The sequence below is a fragment of the Marmota flaviventris genome, chromosome 14 (assembly GCF_047511675.1).
Source record: "Marmota flaviventris isolate mMarFla1 chromosome 14, mMarFla1.hap1, whole genome shotgun sequence".
Lineage (NCBI taxonomy): Eukaryota > Metazoa > Chordata > Mammalia > Rodentia > Sciuridae > Marmota > Marmota flaviventris.
In genome coordinates, this window is record NC_092511.1 from 95,806,653 (window position 1) to 95,825,863 (window position 19,211).

Genomic DNA, 19,211 nt, shown 5'->3' on the forward strand with positions numbered 1-19,211 from the left:
GTGCCTGGCAAACTTTGGAGAATTTGATTGCTTTTGGGGATTAAGAATGTAACAAATAAAGTCTATGTAAATATTCACAAATTCAAAAAACTCTGAAATTTGAATCACTTCTGGTCCCAAGATGAGGGACACACAATCTCTATTACACGCATAGATTCAGCCCAAACAGCACAGAAACGCTTTTAATATCTACAAATCAAATTATATATTATATAAACCTGAATGTTTTCAGAATCGTCTTCTAAGTCAAGTTCTCCAATATTTTTTTTTAGCAATCCAACGTTTTATGCAAATCAGAAAGCAATCTTTAGAAACTGAAAGTTTATGACTGATGAATTTCAATATTTTATTAAAATAGCAATTTAACCACAATTACCAAGAATACCTTAATTTTGTCCCCCCACCCCCAAATATGCAGCACAACACAGTAGTGATTTCAAATATCCTTGATCATGATAACCAACAGAAAATATCTCAAAGTCAAGTTTGCAACTAAAAACTAGACTGTGGAAAAATTCTGTATTAAAAAAGAAACATAAAGCTCTGAAACAGAATTCTTTTATCTGTCCAAAAATAAATGCCAGTGCACCACCCACCTGACAATACTGCTAGGTTTTTGTTTTCTTTATGCATAGTATAACATCTCATTTTATTTACTTTATAAATAAAATTAGGATTTTTTCATCTTATTTAATGTTCCTTTTCAGCTTCACAAAGAAACCAGTAAATAAAACTGTCAACGACAGTCACAACATACGCTCTCACAGCAAGATAAAAAACTTGAAAATATGCAGAGATGCATCTAGGCTATTTTACAAAAAGACAGATTCAAAAAGTGCAAGCAAAGTCTGCAGGTTTTGAGGGGAGCTTTAGGCACATCCATGTCTTTAAAGCAAGCTTCAGAATGAAATTCCAGTTTGTTCTTCATGACACCTGTTTAAGTCTTTTTTTTTTTTTTTAAAACCAAAAAATACATCTCATCAAGTGTAAAACAGGGAGTCTTGTGTCCTAAGAGCGAGGGCTCAGTGGTGGCGCGTCCGGCCCTTTTTTATTCTGGCAGGCTTTGGTTTGGGGATGTACTGATTATTTGCCTGGTACTCCAGTTCTTTACGGAAGTAGTGAATTGCTTTATTTAAACCTTCTTCCAGTGGGACCTGTTGACAGAGAAAGTGAGAGAGAGAAGGTCACATTCACAGAAGGACTTGGTTGAAAATAACAGCAGCAGACTGTCTCAGAAATGCTGATGTGTGGTTAGCTGGCTTCTTTCTGAGGACACTCACAAAACCATTCACTGGTCATGAAAGCAATCAGACCCACCCTGGAAAAGCAAAGGTCCCTCCAAAGCCAGAGTGCCCTGTGTAACTGAACACGTGACACTCTGCTGATGCACAGTAAGATCCAACCCCCATAAGACCCAGAACCACCTCTTACTGGCATGATATCTCTTCCAGTGTGAATCAGTCACATCAACTGTTTTAAAAATAATGTACACAGTCCATTTGTTCAGAAGAAATCTACAATGCAGTGGAGGGAGAATGCTTTGAGAAGACCATCTGCATTGACCCACAGACTGACCCACATCCTCCCATGTGACGTTAACCCTTTGCACTTTCTGGCAGATGGTCCACTTGTACCCACTCTGACTTGGCAATCTGAGAGGAACCACAACACCACACCATGTAAAGCAACCTTAATTTGTAATGATGGTTTCACAAGTGGCTAAATATATCAAAACTTATCAAATTGTACATTTTAAATATGAGCCATTTGCTGGGTGCCCATTATACCACAGGCCTGGCTGAGATTCTAAAAGCACAGGAAACAAAAGCACAAAATAGACAAATAGGATTTCACCAGACAGCAAAGGAAACAATCAAAAGAGTGAAGACAATAATGCAGAATGAGGGACTACACTGGCAAACTATAACCTCTGACAAGGAGTTAATACAAGAATACACAAGGAACTCAAAAAAATTTAAAAAAAAGGGAAAATCTAAAAGATGGGTCATAGATCTAAACAGACATTTTCAAAACAAAATATAGAAATGGAGAACAGGTACACAAAAAAATGTTCATCACTAATCATTAGGGAAATGCAAATCAAAACCATAAGGAGATACCACCTCACCCTAGAATGGCTACTATACCTCTACAAGTTGCCCCCCACCCCACGAGGACAATTAAGTTGGAGATGTCTAATGTCTAAATTAATTTGGAGATGTTCCCTTAGATCAGACTCACTCAAAATTTCTTCTGAAATAAAACTACTACAAAGAACAGAAGCTAATGATAAACTCATATTTGAAGAGTCAGAATATTGTACATCTCAACTACAGATAAGTAAAAATACTGACTGTACACACCTCACACAATGTGACATTTTCAAATGTAGTGAACGTGGTTGTAACTTAAAATAATTTTTTTCCTTAAAATATAGGTTCTACTAGACTAATGGCAAATTCCTCAAAAACAAAGACCCGGCATGCTTGATGTGACTTGTTATGCCCAGCTGGGATTATCAGGTTTTGTTAAGTCAATTTTTATTTAGTTGCAAGTTTTTATTTCATTCGTCAAGTTTCTATGGCCTTCAACAGACAACTCAGATGTAGACCTCACAGGATAAGGGTCACACTGAACTCTCACGTCCCTTCAGGGCTTAACATTCTAGGATTCTATTTACTCAGCTCACTAGGACATACATTTTTAAAAGGTAAAATGAGGTCTGAGCTGCATCTGTCTCTGACTTTGCCCGATGGTGAGGCAGCCTCACCTGCTGGGCCACACCTAGGATGGCCCTACCTTTACCCAGCACAGAATGTGTGTCTGGCTGTGACAGCTGCTGGGACTGCTCCTGTGCTCCTGTGTCCTGCCCCTGCCCCACTGGCACATGTGCAGTAAGCAAAAGGTGAATGGTCAGACACAGCAGAGTGTGTGTGGCCAGTCCTCTAGAAAGGTGTTCTCTGAAGGATAGAGACTTACAAGACAAGAATGAGTAGCTGCGCCAGCTCTGGGGGAGGGTATTCATTGGCAAACGAGGAACACCCAATCATCTGCAGTGGGAAGGAGCAGGAGGCAGCCGGGACCATGCATCATTACTTTTTAAAAATATTTTTTTAGTTGTCAATGGCCTTTATTTATTTGTATGGGGTGCTGAGAATCAAACTCAGTGCCCCATATATGCTAGTTAAGCACTCCACCACTGAGCTACATCCCAGCCCTGCATCATTATTTTTTAAACTCCTAAAATGATTCCAATGTGCAGGTGAGGGAGGGGGCCAGCCCCACTTGACGGCATCTTACAGGCCAAAGAAGGCTGTGACTCAGTCTGAGAGCACTATGATGGCATGGAGGCCCACCTTCCTCAGCACCCTTCAGTCTCACATGCTTTCAAACTGGGGATCCCCTTGCATGGGGCTGACATAGACCTGCTCGCTCCTCTTCACACTATAACCCTGCCCAATGCTGCATGGGACAACCAGGGATCTTTAAGAGGCTGACCACACTGCCACTGTGCTCTCAAACATGGTCTTCATGACTGAGCCAACTTGAGACTTTATGAGAACAAAGCCCACCAGGCCCAAGCCATTTCCCCAGCTACAAAGGAGACACATAACACCATTTAATAGCCTGGAGAAAACCCTCCCTCTGCATGGATGTAGAGCCTACCTCACTCCACTGGGGGCCACCCATCCTATGAGGACACAGGACCCCAGAAGAGAGAAACCCTCTGGAGCCAGTGTTTCTCCCCCACACTCACCACAGGCTCCCACCCCAGCATCAGCTTTGCTTTTTTGATGTCTGGTTTTCTTTTCTGTGGATCATCTTGGGCTTCAGAGAGAAACTGAATTTCACTTCCACTACCTGAATTACAAAAAAAAAACAAAACAAAACAAAAAAAAAAAAACGATAAGGTAAGAGAGAATCCTAAACCACTAAGATGTTCTTATATAATCCACCTCTGAGTAAAATCCTAACTGCAGAGTAAACAGGGGTGCAGGCCATGTGAAAACAGCTCCTACAAGTCACCCAGCTGCACAGGGGACTGTCCTTGGGAATCTAGGGCATAGGTGTGGCTGAGCTGACCCGCAAAGGCTCCCTTCTGGATCCATAAGAGCTTGGTAAGGAAGGGGAAGGTTATCCTCTTCTCCAGGCCCAAGTTCCCTCCCAGGACAGTGAGGGCCTGGTTCAAGGAAGACCACCCACACAGGTCACAAATGCAGACACATTCCCTGGGAATGACCCCCATGTACATGAAAACCACAACTGTGGGATGGGGCCAACTCTGAGGTGGACACTCCCAGTGGGCCACACTGGGGTGTCTACACCCTCCCCTGGAATTAGGTGGCTTTCACCTTAACCAGCCGAATGATGGGGGAATTTCCATGGCCAGTTCCAGGTCTATGGCTCACCAAGACCTGGTCACTGATGCTCTGGCCACAGCACGTCCCAAGCTGACACATAAGATGTCCAGCCACCTTGCTGGAGGGATGACATGGAGGACAGAAATGCCTTGGTCCAGCATCTGAGGTGGCCTAGACCCCAGGGACCGGAAGAGTAAAACCACAATAGTGACCATCAGCCAGACCTTCAGAAGTAATCCCTAGTGGAGGCTGGCCCCAGTGTAGAATCTAGAGCAAATGAAATGGTGGTTGACTTCAGCCACTGTGGGTGATGTGGTGTGATGCACGGCCACACGGAGCAACAATGGGGAGATCCTGTGGCTCCTCAGGCTGTAGATCTGAGTCTCTCAAACTATCATCCATGTAGGACAACCTAACACAATCACATGTAGAACACTGAAAACAAATCTCTTGCTCCTAACTCCATGCAGATCTCCAATTAAAACCGAATAAAACCAACCCCACCTCCTTTCTCTATTACTTCGAGAATTAGAAAACAACTAGGTGCTCTTGATAAAAAGTTCTGCTTTGATCCAATTCAATTGGCTTATATTAATTATCCATTTTTCTAGTCAAGGTGTTATTAATGGATAGGGTAAGCACAGAAAACGTCACTTAAGAAGTGGTTTATTCTACTTACCAACAAGGTTTTTAATTAACTGAGCAAATTCTAGGATTGTGTGTTCTTCTGGGTTCCCCTAAGGAAGAAATGGTTTCTGGTTATGAGCGTAATGAAGCAGTAACCTCCACTCCAACTCTTCCAAGTCACCCATATTTTCAGAAATGTCTGGTGGCCCACCACATCCCACAAGGTGCCAGCCTCGCTTGCCACCCTGAATGACTTCAACTTGCTAAGACAACAATTGCTCAACCTTGCCAAGTGCTAACTGCACCCACCTTTACTGGCATCCTCCAGAATGTCCACACACAAGAACAGTCAAGGGTATCCACTGGTTGACTTTCTGGGGTAGACACTTTTTTACCTAACATTCCTAAATGTTTGGTGCCACTTATTATGAAGGTTTGGATTATAAAATCGGCTTTCTGAAGCCAATATATTTATTCCCCCTGGGTGTAACTATGTTAAACAACTGTGATGATAAAGGACTCGCAAACCTGTGGGGAAAACAGTAACAGAAATGGATGCACTCACAGACAAGTGTTCTGGACAAGCCGGAAAAGCAGTCTGCTAGTTTTGAAAAGGGAATTTATTTTGGGGGGCTTCCAGGAAAACCATTTTCCCCTTTTCTTCTTTCCATCACACATTTTAATAGGTAATCCCACTTCCCTCCCCAGTCCTGTAACTCTTATTGTATCCCCAACACCCCCAATTATAGGACACCACAGTAAAAGTTGGTAACTATATAACCCCAATACTCCTCATTTCCCATTTCTTAGGCTGGTCTGAAACCAGATGGTAAAAGGGGCAGGAAGGGACTTGGGCCTACTTATGAGGATAAAGAAAGGCTGAACTGGAAAATAGAGCAATGGGAATTTTGGAGAAAGTGGCTCTGTGTTTCTTGGGCTTTCGGATAGACATGTGATTCAGATTTTTGAAAGACAGGTTTCTAAAATGAGGTGGGCATTCCTAAACGACCCTCCAAACAACAACAACAAAAACAGGAAAGAAGGAACATGGTACCTGGGTGTTTTTAAGTAGCGTGTAATAAAAATGAAGGGGCATGGGTGACCCAGGTCTTTGCACAAGAATGTTAAGAGTACCCATCTCGTTTTGGAAACCTGCCTTCCTAAAATCTGAATCACGTCTGTCTCCAGCATAGCACTAGCACAGCAGTACTTACCAGGTTGACAGGGCTGCTGACGTTGCTGTTCATGAGAGCCACCAGGCCATTCACCAGGTCACTGGAAAAGAAGGGGAGCTGGGTCAGGTGCTGCCTGCCAAGGTGCACCAACGCTAAGTATCACGTATGAGCCCTCCCAGAAGAGAATTCACACCTCTCAGAAAACAAAAACCCAAATGGAAAACAATGTTAAAAGGAAATCCTGCAAATTAAGATGGTGCTCACAACATTAGCACATTCATGAATGGAATGACATCTATGGCATCTGGGATTTGCTCTCAGGGGGCAGATAGCGGTGGTTAAAACGTGATGGTAGCTGGGTGGTGGGGCCGAGTTTGCCACATTTGTGTATTTCTGAAACCCTCTTAACAATTTAAAACCAAAAACACGTTAAAATATGCACCCCCTCCAAAAAAATGGAATCTGCAGTTTTCAATGGAAGCCTATGTTTAATGTGAACTCACATTTGTTAACCTATATGAAAGCATGTGATTATTTTATAAGAGAAGATACACCAAAATGAATGAACTCCAGTATGTCTCCCCATACTGGCAAATCACAGATAAAGCCAAACAATGCTGAGAGTTGGAATCAACTGGAACATTGTTCTCTACCCGCCCCCCCACAACTTTCAACCTGCCCCCTCCCAAAACATCTCATATGAAACTGTCAGGGATATCTGGATGTTTCAAATGAATTGTGATTGGGCCATGAAGGTGAAGATAAGTAAGCAAATTTTCGCTTACCACGGTTTGGTTCTTATTTTCAGAAGCTTTAAAGTGTGGCTCTGTTAAAAAAAAGTTACTTCGTAAAAATGACACCTCACTGCTAAACACAAGCATTTTCTCTAATGCCATTCATTAGCTCTGTTTCTAAGAAGACTTTTAAAGTTCCATCCTGGTGGTTCAAACCAAGTCTGTTTTAAAACCTGTCCCTCCGCTTCCTCCATTATTACCAGCAAGAAGCAGGTCACTATGGGTCATGATCAACTCCCAAAAGAAAACCCCAGATCTTTTTTTTCTTTCCTTTTGTTTGGGGGATTTTTTTTTTTTTTTTTGTGAGATATTTAGTAAACAAGTTATTTCTGTTTTTTTTTTTTTTTTTCATTTTCAACAAATGGGTATTTTATATGAACATGCTTAACATTCTATTCTCACAGATCGAGTGCAAATGCAAATCACTGTTGACCTTGGATGATTTTTCTTTTTGAAGAAACTGGCAAAAAGTCACTTCATCACTATGGCAGTGATCATTACATGGCAATTCATTCTCTTATGGCCTCCATCTGTGCATATTTGTAAAGAGACATTAAAAGCTGCCATACAATAGCATCCACAATAGGTTTTAATATTGAAACTGGGGTTGGGGAATCATATTAAGTTCCTCATTGGGAGAAGGGGGAGGGAGGGCCATGCACCTTTTATATAACAAGCTGGCAACTTTTAAGGTCAAAATCACATAGATCACACTCATTTAACCTGAAGCTCTTTAAAAGTGTCATTTTGACAAAGTGACTTTTTAAAAAATATAGCATGCCTTTGTTATGTGAATGAGGATATAAGTTGATCATGAAACTATCAGACATAGTCATGCCAAATGTCAATGCAGATGACCACCTAGACTGAATTCCTGCGATATTGTTGCACCAACTGTAGATTTGGGAACAGTTAAATTTAGTACAGCTAACTATGGATTCAGATGTACAGTTTTTACCATGAAGTAAAATATCTGACTTTTAAAAAAGTAACTTGTTAAAAATAGCAAAACTTTGGTAAGTTAATGATCTCAGATGGCACTTGAATAACTACACTGTGTATGCTGGAAATTCTGTCCCCAAGTGTGGCAAAGTTCCTGAAACCTTGTCATCTGGGACAACACTGACCCGAGATGACACTGCAGTATTATGGAGAGGGTTTTCTAAGATGCTTTGCACCCACATTTCTAGGAAAACCAACCCTCTAAGTTGGCAGGGAGATCACCATGTGTGTGACAGCAGAGTGTCAGAGCAGAGTGGGAGAGTATTCAGTACAAGCACTGATTATTACAATATTTGAATCACTATCCCCTCTTCAAAAAAAGAGAACAACTGAAGCTACTTAAATGAATGTTGATGTAATATCTTTGAAGTCACGTGACCAGTAAGAAGCAAGAGTTCTAACTGGTTTCCTTTTTATTACACTCCATCTGGTGTGGGTGGGCACTGGGGAAATTTGGGGCCACTAATTAGGTAGTCCAAGATAAGTTTCTATAACTAAAAACATTAAGACCTCCCCAGGAGAGTGCATGACTGGGGGTGGGCAAAGGAGGATGGGATGAAGATGTATTACTGTGAAAAGATGATACTCAATACACAGGAGTCTGACTGATATGGTCACGCTACAGAAATGTACCCAAATAATTTCCTCCTGAGTTAAGTGCTTTGAAATGGAAACAGTCCTGAAGGAGGGGCAGCTGCCATTTCCCATTAAACTGCACATGGACTGATGTGCTTGTGCTGGCTGAGATGGGGCTGCCCAGACCTGTACCCCACAGCTACCACTTTTCTACTCTAGTGCCCCATGGCACCAGGAACAGTATTTTTGGATTGACAGGCATTCTGGGGTATTTGCATTAAACAGCAAAAATACATGGTGTCCAAATATAGAACAGGGTTTTACAATGATTCAGGATACCAGAAACTTTTACAAAAATGATAATAGCTATACAATAGTGAATGATTCTTTGGACTATTAATGGCTTAACACAGTAACTCAGAATCCACACCACTTTCCACAGTTAGTCACCAACTGAACTGACCAACAAAAACCTAGATTATAAGGACTGCCAAAAAAAAAAAAAAAAAAAAAAAAGCTATCATGTGAAGCTATTAAAAAATTACTTCTATCTGCGTTTAGTTTCACCATAAAATTTGAAGTTAGGACACTATTTACCACATATCTTTAATGAAGACTCTCACCTCCACCCTAGAAAGGCATGTTTAAAATGAGCCAGATTTTGGAATCTGCAGGTTGAGTGAATAAGGTCCCCTCTCTTTTTTTTTTGGTACCAGGTATAGAACCCAGGGAGGGTTAATCACTGAGCTACATTCCCAGCTCTTTCTATTTTTTATTTTGAGACAGGGTCTTGCTATGTTGCTTAGAGCCCTGCTAAGTTGTGGAGCCTAGCTGTGAACTTGTGATCCTCCTGCCTCAGCCTCTCAAGTTGCTGGGATTACAGACCTGTGCCACCATGCCCAGTAACGCCCTCTCTTAATTAAGCCTGCAGTGAAGTCATGTAAGCCACACCCAGCACTGGGCAACTTCACCTACACAACACTAGGTGGCAGTAAAAGATCAGCTGAGCAGCTATAGACATGAAGAGGAAAGTCAATCTTCAACAGAGAATGGCAAAAGTTTTCCCATCATGATATTAAAATTAATCAATATATACAGGGTCATTGAAGTATTTAGCACATAGAATAGATACGGAATTGTCCACTCTGCATTCCCCCTCTTTCAAATCAGTGCTAAGAGCCATACCTGACATACTGGAATGCCCTTGTTTGAGATCCAGATCCATACACCTAGAAGGAAAGCAACAGTTAAGACTCCTGAGAAAAACCGCAATGGCACCGGAAAATGGGGCTCCTTGGAATTCTGGGAACAACCTTAAAAGTGATCCCCAAAGGTGGACAGTGACACTGTTCAAAGAGTCTTAAGCCACATCTCACATTTTGTACTTCAATTATGCCCAATGATGAGAAGGCAGCAGAAATAATTAATGCATGCATGTATATGTGTATAAAGTTTTTCCTCAAATTATGGTATCTGAAGGAATCTACTATTCCCAGGGTCTCATGAGTTTCTGGGGACTGTGATCCTAGAGTCCACCTGAATAACAGACCCAAACCCAAAGAATAAAGCGGGTTCAATGGGGTTCTTCACTCTGGTTGTCTCTCAGAACAGCTGGTACTCCTCTGCTGCCCAGGTCCACAGACTCTGAGGTGAGGCAGGCATCTTTCAGTATTTCTATACCTAGCTCCCCAGGTGATTCCAAAGTCAAGAGAGCCACCCAGGGGAATGGACGTGAGACCAAAGTGCCATCTTATTAATCCGCCTCTTTTCTCCTGAACTTAGAATCAATTAATAAGTTCAGGAGGTTCCTGTAGAAACCAAGCATGGTGGAATGTGGTTAGAAGGTTGCCCATAAGGCCATGGGCTCCTCCTATCTCACTTGTCATCTCCGTATCAACGGTTCTCAGTCTTGGCTGCACAGTAGTGTCCCCTGGTAGCCTTCTGCAATTACCAAAGCTTAAGCACCACTGGCAGACAGATTTAACTGATCTGGGCGGGACCGTGCATCATTACTTTTTAAGGTCCTAAAATGATTCCAATGTGCAGCCAAAGCTTAAAACCACTTAGTATGCACCAACCCGTGCCAGGAGAGATTATTAAAACATGGGTTTCTGGACTATATCCCTGAGTTTTTGACCCAGAAGATCTGGAGTAGAGCCAGATTAGAAATTCACATTCTAATAATTCTGCAAGTGATGGTGACACTACTGGGCCTTGGACCATGCTTGGAGAACCACTGCTCTAACTGAGCAGAGGACTATGATGACCATAAAAATTCAATTATACACTTTGCCCTGCTGCCTTTCATGTACAAGAAAGCAGTGAGGCAGAAGGAGTGGGATATTTCAACTGAGCAAGTTTTCATTGTTTTATGTTTTGAATACTCTAAGTACCATAGTAGCAAAGTCCCTGTCAATGAAATGTAAACTCTGAGCAGATCTATGGAAACCTACTTGTCAAGGAGGGGATATAGGAACTGAATGGGAGTTTGGACTAGGCATCGAGTAACAATCCCTTTTGCTTAAGCCTATAATCCTTGCCCCCTTTCTTGGAAAAGTTGCAACCATTCCTCTTTTGGAGATGTGAAATTGAGGTTCAGTGTGTTGCAGTGCCTCAGGCTGCCTCATTGTGATGTTAGTGGTGGGCTGGTAGTGAAATGTGTGTCTTATACTCAGTCACTGCACCCTATATGACGGATTTCACAGTTTCTACTCTGGGAATGTCTTTTGCAGAGATTTCCAAAGTCTGACTAAAATTTTGTACTCCTAAACATGCTGGAACTGTTATGAAAAGGAAATTTTAAGAAACACTAGATAGTTTTACTTTGTGCATGTGCTTTAATTTAACATTAATGATGGCTAAGGAAGTAGCAACAGAAGGACATGAATCTTTGTAAATTGATGTATCTAAACTATCTATGGGTTTACTCACAAGATTCCCAGTCTCACAAACAAACAAAAATTCAATTATAATGGAAATGTGTCTAGATTGTTACAGAGATAATTTTTGTGTTTCTACTTACTGAACAAGGAACACCAAAAAAAGAAAAATGCAAACAGCAAATACACAATCCCATGGCCTTTACACATATGCCACTGTATTGCACAAAAACACAACAATAGCAGTGGCTAACATACCGTACACTTACTCTATGTCCGGCACCAGCTAAGACTATAGGGTCATTCTTTCCTTTCATCCTCATGCCAACCCTATGAGGTAATTACTTTATTATTCCATTTTACAAGTGGGGAAATCTGCAACACAAACACACAGTACACAGGTTCTCTTTCCACGATGCATTTCTACACCACTATGCCATGTCTCACGTTCTTTGCCCTGCTAGCTATGAGTTGTCTTGTCTGCTTCCCACCTGGCAGAGGGGCAAGGATTATAGGCTTAAGCAATAATCTTTTAGGGACCAGCTCTGATGCCACTCTCGGCAAGATTCATCTAAGCTCATTCCCCAGGAATGTCTACTCCACATGCCAGTTTCCCCCAACTGTGGGCTCACAATGCTTGGCATAGTGCAAGTGCAGGATGAATACTTGCTAAACAATAACCTGTGAATTCTGTAGTTTACAAAGGTTGAGTTTTCTTTATTTGAAATGCATGGGAACACACTGTTTCAGGTTTCAATTTTTTCAGATTTTAGAACATCTGCATATACATCATAAGACATCTTAGGGATAGGACCCAAGTCTAAACACAAAATTCATTGACTTTTCATATACATCTTAGACACAGAGCCTAAAGGTAATTTTATGTGACACTTTTAGTGTGTCTGTCTTTTGATGGTGACCTAGTAAACAAGATCAGATGTTGATCTTTCCATCTGCAGTGCCGTGCTGGCACTCAAAAAGTTCTGGATTTTCAGATTGAGGATACTCAACCTGTACCATTACTGAGAATGAAGAGACTAAAACAGAAGGCTCTTTGAGAGATTTCCTAATCTTATAGTCACAGAGAACAACAAGTCACCAGAGTTTCTATCTGCTTGCAAGCTTGTGGTGGCAATAAGGTGGCTGCGAGAGCAACGGTTTTGGAGTAAGCCTGACTATAATACCCCATTACCCCTCCCTATCAATTTGGCCTGACCTCCCATCATATGGTCTGATCTCAAAGAGGAGAAAGTCAGCAGCTCTGCAGACAGCACCACCCCCAGCAACCTCCCCCAGTACTGCGTTCAGGAGCTCATCCCATCAGATTTGAGCAGGTGGGAAAAGGGCGAGGAACAGGTAGGGAAGAAAAGAAGGCCTCAATGTTCCTGAATGTCATGTTTTTTAAAGCAGGTTTAAAGGTTGTTCTCCTTATCTTAATACACATTTACACTTGCTGATCCCATCAGTTTTAGCTCTATTTAGGTTCTGTTCTAGGGTAGATGGCTCCCCAGTAAGAAAAGGCTGACAAGACATAGAAACAGCAGCAGCAAACCTCAGTAAAGGGACAGTGAGGAAAAATGAGTGGGACTCTTAGAAGCAGATCCCAACTCCTGACTAACACACCCAGCTCTCTGGCCTCACTGACACTTCTGATATATTTGTCTGCAAAGGCAGAGGCCATATCTTTTTTACTGATCTGGCACAAAGTGGGTGCAAAGCAAAGGCCAGCATATGAGTAACACAGGGGTCTGGTGCCATTGGGAGCATCTGCACAAGCCAAGGCCTCTGTGCTGTTCTCCTAACAGAAGACAGTGAGTGGGCGACTTAGTCTTCTGACTTGGTTTCATGGAACTGGGAGATAAGGAAAGAGTCAATGCCACTCCTGGTACCTGAGGGACTATGGGCTGTGTGTAGCTCAAAGGAGCATGGTGTCTTAGGAGTCCCCAAGAAGTGAGGGGGCCAGGTGAGAGAGAGAACTGTCCGCTGACCACATGCCACTGTTCTCTACCGCTGTGCCTTACAAGCTCAAGATACCAAAAGAGTCTCTGCTAAACCAAACTTTAGTCAGGCTCCAAAACTTCTCCTAGGTTTATCTGTTCACTTTTTCTAAGATCTAGTTTTAGCAAGAACCCAGCTAAGTCAGTTTAGCTAGAAACTCCACCTCCATATCTAATTGCCTTCCATATTTGATCAGGTTCCTCATCCTCCATTTTCCCTCAGGAAATGTTTGCTCACTCTGGCCTGTCTTCAGCAAGAATCGTATTAGATTGGTTTAGCCAGAATTCCCCTGACCCCCAGTGCTTCCTCTTATTAATTTTCCACCTACCAATCCCCAAACTGCTCCCTGGCTACAAATTCCCACTTGCCCATGGTGTACTTGGAGCTGAGCTCAACCTCTCTCCATTGATACAAAATCCCATTGCCATGTTCCCCTATCTACCATCACAGTTCTGAATAAACTCTTCCTTTCCATGCTTTTAACAACCTGCACCGAAGAAATGTTTCTTTAATAGATCCTATGGCTGTGCTTCATGAATGAAGGTCCCATGTCAGGAGCCCTCAAAACACTACAGCATCAGTGAGGGGAATTACCACACCAACTCTGAATTGGGTCTTAGAAATATAGTTGTCTAAAATTGCCCTCTGGAAAAACATTAAGCCTTTTAAATTGAAATAGAACTCGATTCAGACCCCAATTCTGCCACATCTGGGATGACCTGGGTAAATTCATTTTAATGAAGCTGTTTTCTTATCTGTAAACTGAAATAAATCAATGGAAAAACAGAAATCCAACTGTGAGTGTATATGCTTTAATTGAACTGTGAGCCAAAGCCTCTTCAAAAATAAACTTAAACCTGAACCATACTCATTTATTTTCTTTCTTTTTTTAATATTTATTTTTTAGTTTTAGATGGACACAATATCTTTATTTTATGTTTACGTGGTGCTGAGGATCGAACCCAGTGCCTCACGCATGCTAGGTGAGTGAGCTACCACTTGAGCCACATCCCGAGCCCCTTATTTATTTTCTATACCTAGACTGGACAACGTATCTTCTGAACTTCTATGTGATTTAAAATGCAGCTTTAATGTTCAATGTACTAGTCTGTGCCCTCACTTCATTCTCAGGGCAGACATCTGATATGACTGCCAGTAAGACCCTCGGGCGCGCCCCAAGGCAAAGAGGGCTACTTGGGGGTACCTGGAAGATAAGTGCTTGCATTAAGCCAGCTCAGCAAGGGGTAGGGAAAGGACTGAGCTGGTGCCATCAACCTGAGGATGTCTTTTGTCTTAGAAAGACTTGTTGGAATCATGGCAACAAGGGGAGACAGATTATCTCCTTATTTCCCCTCCTTAGTGAAGCCTTCAAGAGCAGCCTAGGGCATGTGTGAGGCACTGGATTCAATCCTTAGCACCACATAAAAATAAATAAATAGGGGCTGGGGTTGTAGCTCAGTGGTAGAGTGCTCGCCTCGCATGTGGAGAGTGCTGGGTTTGATCCTCAGCACCACATAAAAATAAAATAAAGGTATTGTGTCATCTACAACTGAAAAAAATATTCAAAAAAAAAGAAGAGCCTAAGTTGAAAAAGTTGAGTGTGTCCTCAGACAACTTCCACAGAGTCCTCTACAAGAGCCATAAATGACATCTCAATTGTACAGAGAAGACAAATTCTTCATGAGAAACAGAATCCTGTGTGACAAAAGAACATAAGATCCCTTCTGAAAGGCCTCCCTCAGGACTCCTGCCTCTGCACCCAGAAGGCGTCTAGAAGAGACAAGAGCCTGGGGTATTTTGGATTAATGGCCCTCACAATGGCACCAGCAATCTTTCCCTTCCTGCCTCTGGCCCAGAAGCTTGCAGGACCTAAAGACAACACATGAATTATTACTCTCTGCCAACAATGTGTGCACTTGTGGGGCCAGCCAGGGGCCGGCTCCCCTACCTAACACTGGGGCCCAGGTTGCTGCCAAGGAGGCCATAAATCAGGAAGTTGTTCCTAGGAAGACTGTTAATAGTTTACCATGCCAAAAAGGTGGCTCTGATCTGGTATGAGGAAGAGCTATTGAGCACAGTGGCTAAAAAGGCTCCAGGGCTGTCCCTAAGAGGTGGAATTCTTAACAGAGCAGAAGGGTGGAGGGGATCCCGTGGCACAGTCATCCCTTGGATCTGTGGGGACCAGTCCCAGGACACTTCGCAGATAGTAAAATGCATGGATGCTCAAGTCCCTTATATAAAATAGTGTGGCACCTACACACAACCTCCCATGTCCTTTAAATCACCCCTAGATTAACTCTAGAACCTAAGACAATGTTAAAGCCTTATAAATTGTTATACTATACTGTTTAGGAAACATTGTCTGCACATGTTTAACACAGACACAATTTTTTCCCAACATTTTCCATCCAAAGTTGGCTAAATCTGCTAATATAGAGACTGTAGCAGCAGGAAAGGAACATGGAGCAGTAAGCTTGGCCTACTAGTAACAATTACAATGGCTGGCTTCCAAAAAAGGTCACTGAACCACTTTCACTCATAACAGAAAGCAGTCACTATAAAACCAAGTATTAATTTGACCAATATTGATCTCATGCTGGCCTAAGTGCCAGGCCAGGGAAATAGCTGTGAATTAAACAGAATTACTGGTTTCAAAAGATTAACACTGTACTGACAGGGATGAGGGGCTGGAAAATGTATACTGCAATTGGAGACAAGTGCAATGAAACAATAGTTACTAGAAACCAAAATGGTGTCATTATGTAGAAAAAGCAGTCCAGAAGGCTTCCCTAAAGCGACAGCAAATAGGTGGAACAGGCAGAAGAAATACACGCCTAGGATGGGCAAGACTGAAGGAGCTGTGGACTCAACCTGGAGTGCAGAGCAAGGCGCTTTGAGGAAAGAGGACTGCGGACTACACTTGCTGTGAGATGAAAGTCACTTGAGTTTCTGACATCTCTTTAAAAGGTTTGCTCTGGGAATGGGGGTATAGTTCAGTGTCAGAGCACTTGCCTAGCATGCACAAGGTCCTGGGCTCCATCCAAGGCACCCCCCCCAAATCCCCCCCATCCCCCCCCCCCCCAGCTTGCTGCTGAGCCAATAACACGCTGAACATGGAGAACTAGGGCAGTTGGGAGGTAATACATCAGGATGGAATGTTGGCAATGTAGATGAGGGCTGACCTCTGGGGCTACCCAGGGCCAGACCATAGGACAGGCTAGTGGGTCCCATGTGTGGTATGGGAAGAAGAGACATGTGTGAACATGGCACCTTTATCTTGGGGCACTGAGATAACACTTACAAGAGGAAGAGGAGAAGAGAGTTGGCTCAGACCACTGGAACCTAGAGCTGAAGTTTGGACTCACCTCTGCCTTGAAATGTTTTCAGCAAAAGTCACCTACATGATGCACCTGCCTGTGGGAGGCCATTCTACTTTGTAACAGGCTAAGCCTTTTGTTCTACATTGTTCTTGGAGTAGTTAACACATACAATGGAGGCAAAACATGAAGAGGGATTCAGAAGGGTCACTGGGTTCGAAAACAGGGAGTAACCATTTGGCCAAGGAAGCCTGGGCACTTTAACCTCTGTGCTTCAGTCTCTTTACCTGGAAAATAGGTGTAATAAAGGGTACTAAGGTCACGTGGAGCTCAGAGATCTATTGTGAACATGAAATGAGTTAACAGGTATAAAGATCACAAAAAAATAAGCTAGTTTTATTGATGGATTGACCGAGAATGGGTAGATACATAAGTACATACAAACAGTCCCTGACTAGTGATGGTGTTACTTTATAACGGACTCACCTGTACACACTCCATCTTAAGTTGAGGAGCATCTGGACCTGTGGTGGTCACATATAATTTCCAACTTATAATGGGTTTATCAGGACATAGTGCCATTGTAAATTGAGGAGTGCATACATAGTTATAATTTTTTCCCCTGGAATATAATTAATAAGGAACCCATCCTTCAGAATTTTCTGAGGAATAGGATACGTATCTCCTTTGGGTTCCCAAACTTCAAGCTGAAAAGGACTCTAGAAGACTACAGATGTGAAGAGGAAAGATATCAAGAGAGACAACCAAAAAAAGGATGGGAAAGGCCAGAAGAGAGAGGAGGCGAGCCAAGAGGTATCAGCAAAACCAAAGAAACCCAACCAAACTTAAGAGAAAGCCAAGTGATCCTCCCTAGGTAGGTGAAGGGGGAGGAGATGGATGAGGAATGAGCCAGCCCTCCAACACCCACAGATGACACCCAGGGGCAACAAGGGCCAGCATTCTCATCCTCAAAGCTCACTGGAACCACTGACCCTAGCCCACTGGGCTCCACTGAGCTCCAGGAGCCTGCAGGGAGGAGGAAGCTGGGCACCCGTCAGCCTTTCCAGGTAAGTTCCCAGACTGACCGAGACACGGCTCACTTTCTTCCCACCCTGACCTGCGGATGCTTCCTGGCCTCCTGAGGGTCACTGAGTTCAGGTACAACTCTCGTAATAGCCCTAGGTAAAAAAATGACAGAGATAAACAGGCCTGTTGGCATAGGAAGGTGAAACCAAAGATGCAGGCAGTGTGGAAAGACTGACATGGAAGGGCCTCATACTGTGTGGTCATCCCTCATCTAGGTTCTGCCTATACCTTCCTCTCCCTTCCCTAGCACAGCAGAGATATAAATGAATCCCAAATGGCAATGCTGGAAATGCTATTCCCTGAATCAAGACCCATTTGTCCTCATCACTTTAGGCTGATTCCTGATTTGGGTTGCAAGTGCCCCTGGGCCTATCGAGGCCAGCACCTACCGTGAGTGGTTCCCCTTGGAGTGCCTGCAGGATGAAGTTGCTGACCACCCGTCCATCATTCATGTGCATGCGTGGCCCAAAGGTGTTGAAGATTCTTGCTACTCGCACTTCCACGCCTTCCTGGAACAAAGAGAAGAGGAAGTGAGGTGTTCTTCCCTTCCTAGTTTATATGTACATTTCCAGTGACCTACAGAGGTTCACCTATGACAAGGGTCCTAGGTCTCTCTAACAAAAGGCGACGAGCACCAACATTCTGGTAGAGAATCTATGAGACAGCACAAGGGGAATGTGTTCAGATAAATTTTTCTCTGGTAAACATCTATTTTCCAAATGGGATCATATAATATATTGTGCAAGTTTATCATACATTAGAGATATAAAAGTCAATGAATATTTGACAGCTGGTAAGAAAAAAACAATAACCAGAAAGTACTTTATCTTGGAGAAAGTAGGAAATAAAAATTTTTAAAGAGTTGCCTTGCAACTCAATCTCTGTTCTAGAAAAAACTTAAAATACAACTTGGTGCTCCCTAAAGGCTCAACTGATGGCCTGGAAAGACACCTCCTAACATTGTTTAACATGCTTGTCTCTACTATTCATTTTCATCCCTGTTCATTTTCTTCTACACATTTTATAAAAAATTTTACCATTACACAAAACATGAATGACTTATACAATCCAGAAAAGCTTATTTTCAAATATGTCATCAGGAAAGTGTTATTTTTTCAACTACCAAAGCCTTTCCCAAATGAACCTGTTTAATTATAAAATTCTGCAGAGTGCTTTGCCATGGATGAAAAGGTTAAATGTCCTTATAATTGTCTCAAGCTCTTCCAGCCTCACTGCTTCTTGCCAGGCCTCCCACTCACCTTTTCCCATTCACAGTAAAAGGGGGAAAGAAACAGTACTTACTTCCCAGGGGTACTATAAGACTGGAATAAGTCCCTGAACACCCTTAGCATAGGGCCAGAAGTAACGACGGTATATTTTAGTTGCTACTGCTGAC

General features: G+C 42.6%; 1 protein-coding gene across 2 annotated transcripts in view; it reads right to left on the reverse strand.

Moving 5' to 3' along the window:
• Positions 1-332: 332 nt before the first annotated feature.
• Uxs1 (UDP-glucuronate decarboxylase 1) overlaps positions 333-19,211 on the reverse strand; it is an 89,928-nt gene continuing 71,049 nt past the window's right edge. For both annotated transcript variants that reach the window (XM_027948943.3, XM_071601969.1), the window contains exons 10-15: positions 18,205-18,324; positions 9,721-9,764; positions 6,203-6,263; positions 5,041-5,098; positions 3,758-3,861; positions 333-1,154 (exon numbers count right to left, since the gene is read on the reverse strand). In XM_027948943.3, coding sequence (XP_027804744.1) covers positions 1,023-1,154; positions 3,758-3,861; positions 5,041-5,098; positions 6,203-6,263; positions 9,721-9,764; positions 18,205-18,324 — 519 coding nt within the window. In that variant the 3' untranslated portion in view covers positions 333-1,022. The remainder of the gene's footprint in view (positions 1,155-3,757; positions 3,862-5,040; positions 5,099-6,202; positions 6,264-9,720; positions 9,765-18,204; positions 18,325-19,211) is intronic.